Genomic DNA, 15,127 nt, shown 5'->3' with positions numbered 1-15,127 from the left:
CATATGTGTTTATTTTATATTGATCTATACAGTATTAGAATGTCAATATATCCTGGGTTGTTTTGTACTTCTATGAGTAGGTTAATACTTATTGGCCTTAATTGTACTGTATTTCATTAAAAAGTGTTCTGTAATGGAGAAACTTGGAGCATTCAGGCTCTTAGTATATATGATTCAAAGATGCAGGGTTTAACTTATGGATTGATCTTATTTATCAGGATGAACAACAGCTCAAAAACTACTTAAAAGTGGAGAATGCTGTGTAAAATGAAAATTGCATGGAATAGCTAAGTTATACCAAAATAGGCAGTAGTAACTAACAGAGAATCCTGACCAAGCACTTGCTAAGAAGGAAGACATTCTTACAAAGAAGCATTAAGAAAGGTCATTTTGGAAATGGGCAAAGAAAGACACACAGCAAGAAATGCAATCTCGTGCTATGCAGTTGGTAAATGTTCATTTATTATTACCTTCCTTTTTTCTTTGCATTTATTTTATTGATGTGGTTAGTTTCTATCTTTTCTCATCATTCTAGTGCAGACACCTATGCATTGCATATTTCAAAAGTGAAAAAACAATGGGGTTTTTTCAGAAAGTGAGTTTAAATGTATTCCCATGTTTATATTCATTATGAATCTGTGTGTGTTTTGCGTTTGTTCATGGTGACTGAATAAATTGGACTTAAGTGCCACTTCAGTCTTAATTCTGCTATACTTATGACTCATCAGAACAGAAAACAAAATCAGAAAACAAAAATGATGCATTGTGCTTATTGTTACTGTCGAATCTTTATTTCATGGATTTGCAAGTTTTTTTGTTTTCTGAACTACAGTATAACAGTATAGCTTTTTTTGGATGTTGGAAAAAAAGGGATTTAAAAATTGCCTATAATCATTTAATGTTGTATTGTTTAAGAAAAGATTAGTAAGTCAAATCCCAGTCTCGGAAATGAGCTGATGCCATCTTCAGAACGTTTTAAAAACTTCTAAAGGTTCAAACAAGCCTTCTGATATTTAATTGCTCATATTAAGATTGTATGTTCAGGTAAAATGTGAGCATAATTGAGTTAAGATGTGTACTTATAATGTTCAGTTTGTGAACATAGCCATTAGTATGATTGACAGTAAATAATGTGATTCCTTCATTGTATAGTATAGTACGTGACATTAACAGTTTGTGCATTTAGTTTGTGAACCTTGTTATCCTTTGAATATGTGAGCAGGCTGTCTTAACCATCTGTGCCTTTGAAGCTCAATTCCAATTATTCCAACTCTTTGACCTCATTTAAACAGACATGATATACAGTGCAGTGTATACTACACATAAAGTATGTATCAAACAGTTTTTAATTGCTTGTTTCAAAATTAAAAAGGATCAAAAACAAAACCATTGAGACATTACATGTATCATATGTAATTTTGTGACAATTCATTATGGCTTTGTTTATTTTTCCAAGGCACCTTAGTAAGGAGCCCGAAATTTCCGATTCATTTTTACACACATTACTTAAAAATGTAATTGAAAGCTACTGAGAGATGTAACAGCTCCTTCATTAGAAAACTGATGGAGGGTTTGTGTTTATTTATTGTAATTTAGTATCAGCCTTTATCTGTATCATGCAGTGACTATTGATAAGACATGCGCTCAAGATATTGCCACTTGGACCCTTTAAACAACTTTTAAACACATATGTACTGTACAAGGATATGTGTTGCTAGTATGTTAATTGTAAGACATGATTTAGCACATTTTCCTTAATTTCACTACATGCATTGATTTCAGTCAGAAGGCTACTCACTGATATTGTAAATGCATTTTCTGAAAATATAAAATATAAATCTTCTTCATGAATTTTAAGTAAGCTGAATCCTTATAAAGACAGAAGTTTATTTGCCCAATACGTGAGGTGGTATGGATCAAGTTAATTGCCTAAAATAAAGCAGATTAAGATCCACTTCTCACCACGAAAAACCTGTGTTTCACAGTTTGCATATATAATTCAATAAATACAAGCAGACAATTTGTATTAATTTGCAGACAATTTGTAAGCAGCCTAATTAGAAATGATGTGTGCTTAATTTGTGCCAGGATTCACTGGAGCTCAGCTCTGGCACCACTCAATGTGAGACTCTACACTATCTACACACCAGGACCTTTAAGTACAGCATGTGAAACTGACGTGAAATCTTTAATTTGCATGATTACATCATGAAATATATATTTTTAAGAGAAGATGCTCTCTGGTTTTTGTTGACTTGATTAGAGTTCCACTAAAAATCCTTAGTTGTTGACTAAGTACCTTAGAAAAAGACTTTTTAACCAAATATGTGATTAAAACATTATTTTATTAAAAGAATGAAAAATAAGAATAGTATCCCTAAACAAAATTATATGTTTTTTATCGATATGGTTGCCTATAGGCTTTATATATAATGAGCACAGCTCAGCCCTGCCTCTGCCAGGACTTAATCACAGTCACTGGTGGGTTCAGAGCCACACAGCACCACTGTACACAGCAAAATTTAACACTCTCTGAGTTTCAAGGAGGTGATATGACTTTTGTAACATGTTTAGTGCACTACGGTCTGTTATATATTGGGTATAAGCTAATGGGAGTAGAGAGTCAGATTCTGAAACCCTATGGACAAAAACTCAAAAAGTCCATCAGAGTTGAAATAAAATAGTTTAAAAAAAGCAGGCCTAACAGCATAAAGAGGAACAGGCAAAGGTTTATTCCATGCTGAAAGGTAAAGAAAAGAAACAAAATGTTTTGGCTGTGGAGCCGTCTAGATTTTTAGATTTAATTTTAGACATTTTTAGAAATAAATGACACCAATCATAAGAATGTTACACATTACTCAAGTCAAATATGGAATCTGTTCTGTGTTCTGTTTGCAGATGTTCAGTACATTTAATTTAATGTGTTTGAAATGCGCTTGTATTCTGTATCTACTTTAGTCATGGTATGTAAGCTGAAATCCCTAGAAAATTAAATTCTTCTAATGATATCGGGGTGCAATATACAGTACATAGCTGTAGGGGACAATAAAATCCTGCATACAATAATTTTTAAGATATTCACCTACGGATTTCTCTGCTAATAACTGGCTTAGAAAGTATTTTCTGATGGATAATGTGTTTGATCCCATCCCTCTTAATGCTACATCAGAACCTTCTGTAACAAAATTATACCCTTTCTTAGAATCACCAGCTGCTGTCTAGTAAAAGGAATTCCAGATGTTTCCTCCATTGCATTTACCAACCTTTTCATGCTTTGTACAGTACATTTTTAGCTGTATACTGTACAATGTAGTACTAGGACTAGAACCATCTGTTATTGGTTACACCTATCAATGGTGTAGCCCAAGAATAAGAAATACAAAAAATGAGCAATAGAATGAATGACGATAATATTCATTGCATATCTGTTTTCATCTAGGCCACAACACTAAATTTGCATTCGTAAATGTTTTGGATTTACAGGATAGTGCATAAACTGAAGAAAATCATCACCGTTCTTTTCAATCAATCACCTAAATTTGTCCAACCTCATGTCTCTAGGGCTTTATCAAATTTCAGCTTTCTTGAGAACAATTGTAGCTAAAGAAGAAGCTCAATTTTTTAAGTCAACATAAAGAATAAGTATAAACAATTAAAGCTTTTTTTGTAATCCTTAATTGAGTTAATGGAATCCACTGGGCCTTGAATACATGAGGCAGTTTGATTTTCAGCTTGTAAGTGTTCTATATTGAAATGAAACATGTAAAAATAAATATATATATATTATTGTAACGCATACGGCCGTCATTACAGGTTGTGCGAGCCGTCTTACCAATGCAGTGACGTCACTGCCCTTCCCTGTGAATAACAGGGACCGCAGCCGTCGGGCTGAAGGGAGATCTCCCTTTAGCTCAACTGGCTGGGTCCCTGTTGAGTGATGCCGGAGACCCAGGTTCGAGTTCCCAGCAGTGGGGGGGCCAACCTGAGGCGGCAGCGGTGAGGGCGCATACCCACGTGAACCCAAGAGCACTACATTATTATAAATGTCCCTGATAACAATGAAAACTTACCAACGTCAATGTTTGAACTAACATTTTTATACTTCATTTTCCAAAGTATTGTTAATGAAACATGCATTCAAGTTTCTCTCAAAATTTGATACAGATTTACATTTTACAGTGGCAGCAATCTTTCAACATGCTTCTCCGTATTCAGATTGAAGCCTGTGCCTGCTCTATATTTTATTCAACTGGTCCTCTTAATTGGGTTTTAAACTTGAAGATTATTCCAAACCCACCCATGATGGCCTAACAGATAACAGCAGTAACATGCTGGGATAAAAGCTAGAGTAAGTCTTTCAATCTTGATTCAATCTTTTTTAATAGTCTGGTAATCCCTTCTTGTGGTGCACTATTCAGCAGGAATAGTTATAATATTAATTTAACGGTGAAAATAGCTCAACTAGAACAAGAACACTTTTGGCTCAAATGAACCCTAACATTTTCATTTAGTTATAGCAGTTCATATAAGCAGAATAATACATTTTTAATACACTAAAAATTAAATTTCAGAATGTGTTGCGTTTTGCAATGTTATTTGTACTGCAGTGGAAGTGTTCCATTCACTTTAGATTTAATTTTTGCATTTCTAAATTTTCTTAATTATTTCCCGTTAACAAATGCCATCTGTATTCTTATTACAAATAACAAGATAGACCTTTAAAAGGTTTAGAATTTTTCATGACTTTGCATCGGGGCAAGACTGGTGTTACGGAGTTTCGTATCTCAACCGCTTATTATCTGGCATCCCAAAATGAAGAGCTGAAACAGAAAGCAAACAAATGAAACAAAATGCTGATAACCTGCAAAACTGAAACACTACAGTACATACTGCAAGTTTTAATCTGAAAATGTCTTAAAAGCTCCCTTTGTGTTTTGCACTTTCCTTTTTGCACTATCCCTATAAACCACACATATATTGTGAACTAAATAATACAGTTCCTGTAAGCTGAAACAGTAGCAGCATCCTCAACAAAACCTTTAATTGCAATGTGCTTCCTGCTGAGGAAATCTCTTGAATGCCTGTGCAGCTGGCCAGCCATGAGAACATACTCCTGAAGAAATGAAGGCGATTAAGTTTGTGGTAGGGAGATAGGGATTTGCTGTATGGGAGAAATACGAGTCTTTCGTTCACCTTCCAAAGATGTGCTTCATTGTGGAAAAACTGCTGGTCTGATTAATGAAGAAGAACAGTTTGCCCCAGTACAGAATATGGATGTTTCAACTTCATTCTGTTTTTTATATGTATAAATATCAAAGAAATCTGTAATGGATCTTCCTTCATCTACCTTGACATATGATCTGGAGCTCTTGTGTTGGTAAAAAGAATAATTTGTTGGAAAGATAGCAACCATTAATGTCTATTAACCTTCAACTAAGTATAAAATAAATGAGAGATTTGTTTTACTAAAATACTCCAAATTTGAATGTCGAAACAGGCACCTTGTAGCTCATCAGAACCTCTTCTGTTCTCAGTAATAGATAAAAACCACATCTACCCTCAACAAATTCTTTGACATTATTTTTCCAGGTTTATTAAGTTCATAGTGTTACTGAGTAATACATCTATGTTGTTTAACAAATGGGATCATATTTAAGAAGGTTTTGTTATTCAAAATTCCCTACTTTCTTTCAAGTGATGTGCCAGTGTGGTGTACTCAATCTAGGCCAGAAACCGATAGTTGTCTCCCAGCAGCACAGCTCCTTTTGAATTATGAATTCCTCTGTGTGGCAGGGATCACCACATGCAGTTCACACGGCAAATGAGGCCTGTTATAACAAATAAAATACCTAAACCAAATACCTGAAGAACAGTAGCCTTTCTATTGAAAGAAAGATTGAAAAAATCTCAGTTTTTGAAGAGCTTAATGGTGCATGGAAGGCTAACAATAAATGAGGATCACATATAACTGAATTGTCCTACAAGAAATTACATTTTCTTAACCAATTATTTACTAGGTTTCCTGTCAGTTCATTTTACAAATGTTTGGCAAAAAGATGTCAGTAATCAACTGTTTCAATGCAGCCTCTGATTGATTAATTGTGTTTAGAGGCAAACTGAATGTATCACATGCTGTTAACTTTGTATCATACTCAATTCACAATGTCTCATAAGGGCAGGGCTTATCCTGTTTTCATGGTGTTAAGTTAACAGAGAGCACATAATTTCAGTCATGAATAGAACACCAGTGTATTGCGCAGCCTTAACCCAGCAAATGTTAGTCTCTGTTTTTTCAGCTATGTGGAATGGAGCAATTGGGGTACAATACACAGTCACTTAAGGTACAACAGCAATATCTGCAGCAAGGACTTAAAACCCACAACACCTCACATACTGTACAGTATGAGTCAAGAGAATTACTCACCATCCTATACTGCCCGATGTGAGGCCAACATAAGAAAAAGACAAAACCAGTTGATATTATTTTCGTACTTTTGCTTTGACACAAGGAGACATTTGCATTCTCACATGTTTCTGTTAAGACAGAAACACCTGATGATTTTCTGTACTGGTCAGTTTAAAAATGTCTGCATGAGATAGTAGATCCTTTATTACTGTATATGCCCAAAATTGTCTTCTTTTATTTCTTGTTCGTGCAGCTCATATGGAAGTCTTTTCTGATAAAAAAAACATGCCCTAATATGCCTTAAGATTTTAGGGGAAACACTTAGGATTTCAGTGACTCAGATGTTCATACCTCTCCTTTGAACTAGGATGTATCTTCTGACGTCTGTGTTGCTAATTTTAGACCTATAAATGTGCTAAAAGTCACATCTACTATAAATCAATAAATTGCACAGATTAGAACAGGTTTTATTAGACTTCTTCACATAAAATTGGAGTTATCCAAGTCCTTACTCCCCTTTGAAAATTTACATATGGCCCCAGGTAATTGTACTTTATGTAGTCATATTACTTACTGTATGTGAAACACTTTTGCTGACAATTGACAGTTTCATCACCACAACCAGAAAACAGTGGCCTATCCAAAATGGCAATGCAAATGATCTGGTATGAAATGCAAATGCCTTTAAAGAATACATCTGTATAGTTTATAGATAAGGTAGGAACAAGATTTTTTTTTTTCCTGGAACATGTAAGGTTTCTGATTCTGGTTCACAACCCTTTCTCTCCCATCCCTTTGAAATACAACCACAGGAAGTGAATGTGAGATTAGTTGAGATTACTTGTGGCTTAAAAGGATGTGTGGACAGATGGAAATGACTCAAAGGACTGGATGTATTTGATAAAGACTGGTCATATAAGAATACCAGTGGCTCTGACATTTTACACATAAAATAAACATGCTTCATATTGCACAGTAGGTGATTTAGCAAATTCCATAAATGAATCAGTGCATACACAAAGCAGTCTCTAACAGTGATGTCATAAAATATGACCACGACTCACAGGACCATAACTCTAAAATATACTTTTCAAAGCAGTCTGAAGCAGTTACAATATACAAAGGACAACTGAATCTACATATCCTGTGAATTTTAACTTCATATTTATTAATTGAGAGCATTTCTTTTCAAATTAAAAACAAAAAAATGTTAAATTAATTTAAAAAATGAAATTATTAAAGTTTAAAATTATAGTTGTGCTGATGTTTGGCTGAAATCCTCCTCTTTTCCATTCAAGGCTTAAAGTTTTAAAGATTTTTTTTATTTGAACAGTGGGGGTGACTTTGTTTTCATGTTTTTACTAAATTAATGTTCATGGTTAATTTACTGTAACTATGCATAGAATTAAATGTTACATTTTATTGGTTGTTTCGATCAACATAAACCCAGCTCATTCCTGCCCTGGATTAGGTGTATGAATGTCAGCATTCATTTGTATCATTTGTATCATAACAGGATGTCACCAGGAGAATGGAAAAAGCAGTACTGAGCTTGAATGTGGCTGCTTTGCTTTGCTATTAGAAAATCTTTGTTTTTCATTTTGATCCCTAGAGGAAACTTCATATAAATGTGACATTTGATGCAACAACTTTTTGTCAAGGCTACCAAGGACAAGCAAAAAAAAACTCTCCACCATTTGGCAATATACAGTAGATCACAAAAAGGAATTTTAAATGTGTTCACTCACTGTATGCTGCGGACGATTCCTGACCAGGTTAAATCTAATTTTCCAACGATTGTCCTACCATGCTTGTTAGTTTTTTTGTGGCCCAAAGAAAACAAATACCAAAATCAAATGAATAATTCCAGTGTGAATAAAGGATGAGCAAGGATGCAGAGATAGAGTTTTAACATTTCAGAAGAATATCAAAAATGCATTAAATGGGATTGCAGTGTGCACACTTAAAATAAAGACGTAAACTTGGAAACGGAATAGAAATTGAATGGAAAAAAATGTAAAGGAAAATGAATGACCTATCTTCTCATTAAAATGACAGGTTAATGTATGCTCCAAAAGAAAAATAAAATGTAATGTATAGATATAAAGCACCCTGGTGTTATTTCATTGCAAATAAGATCTGCTTTTATCTTTCATGTAATTGCTCTCAGTCATTGAGCTGTAAAAGAAATGGATGTGTGCTCATTTTTAAAATTACCCCCAAAAGGTCTTAAATATGTAATTTTAATAATGTAAACAACTTTATTTCTAATAAAAACACAGTGTTTAAGTAAGTTCTGGTTGATTTACACCTTAGAAGCCCCAAGCAATTAAAACCAATGAACTGTTGAAAGCACTGCAATATTCAGACTGTGGTATATAAATATAATGACATGAAGAATGTTGGTGCAATATTTAGTACAGGGATCCAAATACTGTAGTTTACAAGTACTCTACATTGTATGAGAAACCTGAGTTGGCCTCATTTATTGCGAACATTTATTGTAGATATCTGTTAATAATAATAATAATAATAATAATAATAATAATTTATAATAATTGCTTAGACTTATATAGCGCTTTTCTGGACACTCCACTCAAAGCGCTTTACAGGTAATGAGGACACCCCTCCATCACCACCAATGTGCAGCATCCACCTGGATGATGCGACGGCAGCCATAGTGCGCCAGAACGCTCACCACACATCAGCTATCTGTGGGGAGGAGAGCAGAGTAATGTAGCCAATTCATAGAGGGAGATTATTAGGAGGCCATGATTGGTAAGGCCCAATGGGAAATTTGGCCAGGACATCGGGGTTACACCCCTACACCCCTGTTACTGCTAGCTCCTCATCAACTTGCACATAGAAAATAATGTATTAGTGGGCACTGTGGTTAGTATTACTGCCTGGCAGTTCTGGAGCCCTGGATTCAATTCTGGACCTGAGGTGCTATCTGTGTGGCATTTGTATGTTCTCCCCATGTTCAGTGGGTTTCTTCCCACAGTCCAAAGACAAACCAGTTAATTGGCTTCTGGGAAACTCAGACCTGGCATGAGTGTCTGCTTTTGTGTCTGTGTGCCCTGAGATGCAGTGGCATCCTGTCTAGGGTGTATCCTGCCTTGCGCCAGTTGCTTGCTAGGATAGGCTGCAGCTCACCTGCTGCCCTGAATTGGATGAAATGGTTAGGAAAAAGATGGATGAATATATAACTTTTCATGTATTTTGTTTGGGGGTATCTGCTCGGTATTGTATAGTTTACTATCTTTGAAAGTCACAAGGGCTGTGTAAAATGAACATCTTTGAAAATCACAACTGGCGGCCTGTACAGTAGGTAATGTAGCTAATACAAAACAACAACCTTTCCAAAAGTTGCTGTAAAGATGAGGTTGGGTTAATTTAGATTTTCAGAAAAGTTTTTGCAATGTCACGGAAATGTTTTAAGTACATTATTAAGATGTCAGAATGTTACAAAATCCAAAGCTTTAAAAATCTTTTCAGCCTAAACCTTTTCAAAACTAAACATTTTAAAATTGATTAAATTCAGAAGTCATGAAAGGGTCTAAATGGAGTGTCAACAATTTTTTTTCAGTATATGATATTGACACCTATGGACACAGGACACAATTTAACTTAAATTGTAACAGAATACCCTAATGCATCCATAAAACATAACACAGAAGAGTATCTCATTCTGTTAAAAACCATTGATTTTTGACTTTACCTACTGTACAGTTCTAGTATACAGTATAGTATACAGTTTTAGTTTTAGACATAACCTCATATTTCAAGATTGAAAATCAAACTATTACCTTAATGTTTTAAAATCTTAAGTGTTGCTCTGGAACAGAAAATGTACATATACCAAAAAAGTCTGGAATAAAGTCGTTATATCTTGCAGACATGAGTACAAATGATTATATTTTGTCACAATGCAAAAGTGCATGTCAGTATTACAAGGGAAAAAATCACAAAATAACTGTACATTCTCAACATCTAGTCTTTCTAGTGTTTGATAAAGATTTTTTTTTCCACTCTTACATACACACTAACTACACTGTCTCTATCAGCCATGGTATATTTCGCAGAGATCCCAGTTAAATAAACTTGTAGTGCTCACAGGACTGATCTGACTAACTGGAGTAGGTAAATGCATTGAGATGGAGAAGGGCTTTGATAGTACACACATCAAGCTGGAAAACCAATTCCCTAAATTACCGATGGTACTCAAGGGAAACACTCAGTAGCCGGGAAAACGCATTCATCTCACTTACCAGCTTATACAAGATTTCTTTATCAAATACTCTAGTTTCCTGAAAAATGTAATACCACTATGTGGGAATCTCACGGGATTAACTTCGATAACCTATTTATCATAATCTTTATCTCTTAGGTATGAATAATGAATCTCTGCTTTACTTTCCTTCTCTTTGTTTCATCACGGAACTCAGCACAGAAATGTGATGATGTCTGCCACACTCTCAGTTTTCTGCTACAACGCAAATGCTTAACATGCTTCAGCTGCTCCAACATGATTTTCTAGCTTCTTTGGATGCAATAGACAGGGGTTTTTTTCCAGCCTCTTTCAACTGTTCCCTGATGGACATGCTGTTCTACTGGTAATTAGGCTGAATTTATCTGGTTTCCACTATTAGTAACTTTTGGATCCTACAGAAGAGAAGGACAATTACAGGAAGCCTGCCAAAAGGAAATAGGCAGGTCACTAGTTTGGGGAAACATGGTCAGCTGGGAATGCTGAACCCAAGTGTTACAGCTCAGACAGGTTTATATCTGCTAAGTGTGACTACCGTACATGTTTACCCCTGTTTATGAAAGACATAATTAAAGGATATATCACTATTTCCTTTTATTAATTTGTTTTTAAGGAATACAGTTTTCTGAGGAATAATAAGTAATAAAGCAAAAAGAAGAAATCAACATCAGGTAAGAAAACGACAAATTTTACATTTGTCATTTATTTCTGATTGAAAGTGCTTTTTTTAGTACTGTCTTTAATAACTGAATACTGAAATAGCGCTCTGAGAACAATGTAATTCTGTAAGTATGGATATCAAGTTGCAGGTGCTTGAGTATTAAGGCATTATTTTAAAAATTGTTTTCATAAAAATAAGTTTTTTGTTACTAGAATTTGGATTAAGTGCTATAATTGACATATGAGGAGACTCTTAACAGTCAGAGGTGGTCATAACACTACCCTGATCCCGAACAATATGTAAAGCTGAAACAAGTGTTACAATGTTACCATTTGTTTTTTCCTGTTCTGATTGTTTAATTTTTAATTATGTGAAGAAAATAAAAAAGGAAGAAATGAAAAGGTTGTTAATAGGTAGGTGTTAATAACTCGTCATTTCTTATGCAGTTGTGGCAGGTGGTTTAGTTTGGTCTGAAACAAGCTCAAAGAACTCCACTCCGTGGAGTTAGATGTCGAGTGATTTACCAGCTGGGACTCACTTTTCCCCTGATATTTACAGTTGTATCCAGTAATGTTAAATTAGACTTTAAAAATAAGTTAAAGCTGGAAATAACACAGCAAAATTAGGCTATGCTGTTATCATGGATGTGCCTGGGTTTTTGTTGGAGGAATGTTCATTACAATGTTTAATTCATGGTGCATTTCTGAATTTCGAGAAAATGGTTTAATTTGTATAAAAAGCATAATTCTTTTCATAGATTCATTTTTATTTCTGAACTTCTCCTCAGCAACTGTGTAATATACACTACCTTCAATTTTAGTGGACTTTACTCCTGAAGCTGATATTGTTGCTTGAAGAAAAAAAGTGGATTGATCAGTCCAGAGGTTCAAGTCTTTATTGTGTTTTCAGACTGTACAGAATTGACATCCACTGGAAAGGAAATATTAAGCTGAAAAACATTTCTTTTGTTCAAATTTGTACCATAACTGAATAAAAAGAACTTAAAGAATAAAGAAAGTAATGCACATATGTATTTATAACATCCTATCAGTGTAAGATGACATTGGATGCTTAATTATACATATTTTATTAATCAGAAACCTATAAAGTTACTAAAATTCTATGTGTAACCATTCTTCTTATATGTAAACCATTCTTCACTCTTATAGAAACTCTTAGTGTTTTCTAGGCATTAACTAATAAAAATTGTCTTCCTAAAATATACTGGAAACAGACTACATCAGCACTCTTGCCAAAACAAGGAACTCTTGACTAGGATAACTAAGACTGATCAGAGATCAGTATAATAATGACATTTATTTTTGTCTCTTCTACTTGGCTTTAAAGATATACTGTAAATATAGAATTGTTACTTTGTGTCTTTATATAGTATCCTATGATAACAATCTCATTTTATCTCATTAATCTCATTTTTAGCTATCTGTATATCATGAATCAGTCACCTGATTACTTTACTCTAAGGACATTTTAGTCATTATGTGACTGCACACTGTTTTCTGCGTGAAATACCCTGGTAAACATAGACCAAATGAAACTGATTTGTTTTGTTAGTAACAAAGACCTTAGCATGAAGATTAGTTTAAAATATACCATTTGGGTGGCTTGATTTCTATGTATATGGTTCATGTCATGTCATTTACCAAACCACTTTATACCATATCAATAGCTTGTAACTTCTTAGGCTGAATGAGATTTTCAAAATGAGAGTTTGTGTATTATAAGTGCATTTTGTTCAGCATATCCAAAGCCAGTCAAGAGCTGGACATCACTTTATTTAGGCCAGGAATAAAGTGTTCTCATTTGTCTTTTCAAATCTTTTTAGTCTTGCTAAAAAATATATTAATCATAAAATTCCAACCACCTAGTAAGCTTTCAAAACAACAATGGACTGATCCTCTGTGGCTAGCCCAAAATGTTTAAATAACATCTGTTGTACAAGCTTAGCAGTAATAAAATACTCTATTGTTTTCAACAATTTCTGAGTATTATTCTTGGCTAAAACATGTTGTAGTGGGTTGCTTGGTGGACTAGAAAATAAAATTCCAGTGGCCAGAGGGCTCTGATCAAATAAGTCACTGTGTTAGTGATAGAAATTACCACCCATTTAGAAATATTTTTTGTCAGACCATATATGGTAATTAAATCCCATTTTGTTCCAAAGCTAAATGGGTGTGTATGTGTTAAGGTAAAGCATTTGTTTTTATTTTTTGGTATTATTTTTGTTCTGTTCTGAAAACAGAATGTGTTCTGTTCTTTTTAATACAGCGTCTGCTTTTTAATGTTTCATATTAATTGGAGATGAGATTCTTGAAATAACATGAGGAAAGAGGAATTTCTATAATTCATTCTTAATATTCGGAAGACTGGTATATGTACTGTACACTCCTGCAATGAGACCTATTGAATGACGAATATGAACTAATTTTAAAAGTGATGGATTGAGACTCTGGCATGTATTTGATTTCTGGATAATCATTATTAAAATAAATATCTTATATGAATTAAAACCAATGTATCAATTATACTGTCATGCATATTGCTGTATGCTACAATTAAGATCATACTATTCATTGTAAAAATATGGTCCACTGTAACCCTTTTTATTACAGTATTATTTTTCTTTTTTATGTAAGTAAAAAATAGAGATAATTGCCTGTGAAATCTGTATTTTTGTAAAACTGACTGATTAAGAACAAAAGCAGATAAAAATGGATATTCCAGATCTGGGGTCATTGTGTTAAACATTTTTACAGCAACTAGTCTCACTGACTTACAATATACTTGGAGGCTTTGAGAAAAAAGCTGGAATTTGAATCGCAGGAAGGGAGTGAAAAACAACAAAATTACGCTAATGATGACTTTTAAGCACACACATTAGAAACATGCATGTTATTTCCTCAAGGTTTATATTTACATATCCTGTTTCGCAGATTAATCAGTCACCCATTATGCTTTGGCTCACATTTTAGGAGCACGGCTTGATATAGACATGAATCACAGTTCTTTTTTGTAGAGACAATTAGAATAGTCCAATTAAACTGAGATCACTCCACAATGTACTCTGAGAAAAGTAGAGTTGAGAAAAGCCTCCTAAGTTCTCTTACAGTATGTCTATGTAGGTTTTCTTTACAAGCTCCTGTTTCCTCTAACCTTCCAAACACACGTTTACTAGGTAAATCCTTGTATCTGAATTTGTCTCACTATGTGTACAGTACTTTTGTGTTGCCTGGTTTGGACCAGAATCCCAGAGAGGGTCTTGAGCCTTGTGTCTGCTGTGCAAGGCCATGGTGTTCCTAGAGACTCCATAGGATGAAGAGGATAAAGAATGGATAAACAGCGATCCTAGGATATTCATTGTAGTTTTATTTCAGGCCGCTCATCGGTGAAGCCGGCAATGGATTTTTTACAATGGGTGGCGGTGTCTTCCTTTTTCCTAATCCTTGCCTCATCCAGCCCTGAACAGCTGTGGATGGGCACTTCACTTGAGAACAGTTTTGCTCATCACAGACATAAACGAGAATGGCAGTGGAATTCAATATTTGTTCAAGAAGAACAAACTCCACCATTCCCGCATAAAATTGGAAAGGTAATGTACAGTAGTTATAGTTTATTCTATTTAGTATCCCATAATAATGTTACTACAGCCTGATGGGGAGCAGATTATGCAAAATGATTTTCTTGTGTTTATGTCATATGGTTGAGAAATAATATTTCTAATTTCAGTCTTAAAGAAATGATATCAGATTTCCCTGATGAAATTCAAATTTAG

The 15,127-nt window shown here is 34.3% G+C and overlaps 1 protein-coding gene across 2 annotated transcripts in view; it reads left to right on the top strand.

Moving 5' to 3' along the window:
• The first annotated feature begins 412 nt into the window (after positions 1 to 412).
• Positions 413 to 15,127, top strand: part of cdh5 (cadherin 5) — a 29,752-nt gene continuing 15,037 nt past the window's right edge. Inside the window, exons 1-3 of one of the 2 annotated variants that reach the window (XM_088613699.1) lie at positions 413 to 448; positions 11,290 to 11,347; positions 14,730 to 14,944. In XM_088613699.1, coding sequence (XP_088469825.1) covers positions 14,753 to 14,944 — 192 coding nt within the window. In that variant the 5' untranslated portion in view covers positions 413 to 448; positions 11,290 to 11,347; positions 14,730 to 14,752. Of the gene's footprint in view, positions 449 to 11,135; positions 11,348 to 14,729; positions 14,945 to 15,127 lie in introns of those variants that run through there. The other variant, XM_088613698.1, reaches the window with a different exon arrangement.

This window comes from Lepisosteus platostomus, chromosome 20, assembly GCF_059453375.1.
Source record: "Lepisosteus platostomus isolate fLepPlt1 chromosome 20, fLepPlt1.hap1, whole genome shotgun sequence".
Lineage (NCBI taxonomy): Eukaryota > Metazoa > Chordata > Actinopteri > Semionotiformes > Lepisosteidae > Lepisosteus > Lepisosteus platostomus.
Note: the sequence above shows the minus strand (reverse complement) of the source record. Positions and strands in the feature narration are given on the sequence as shown.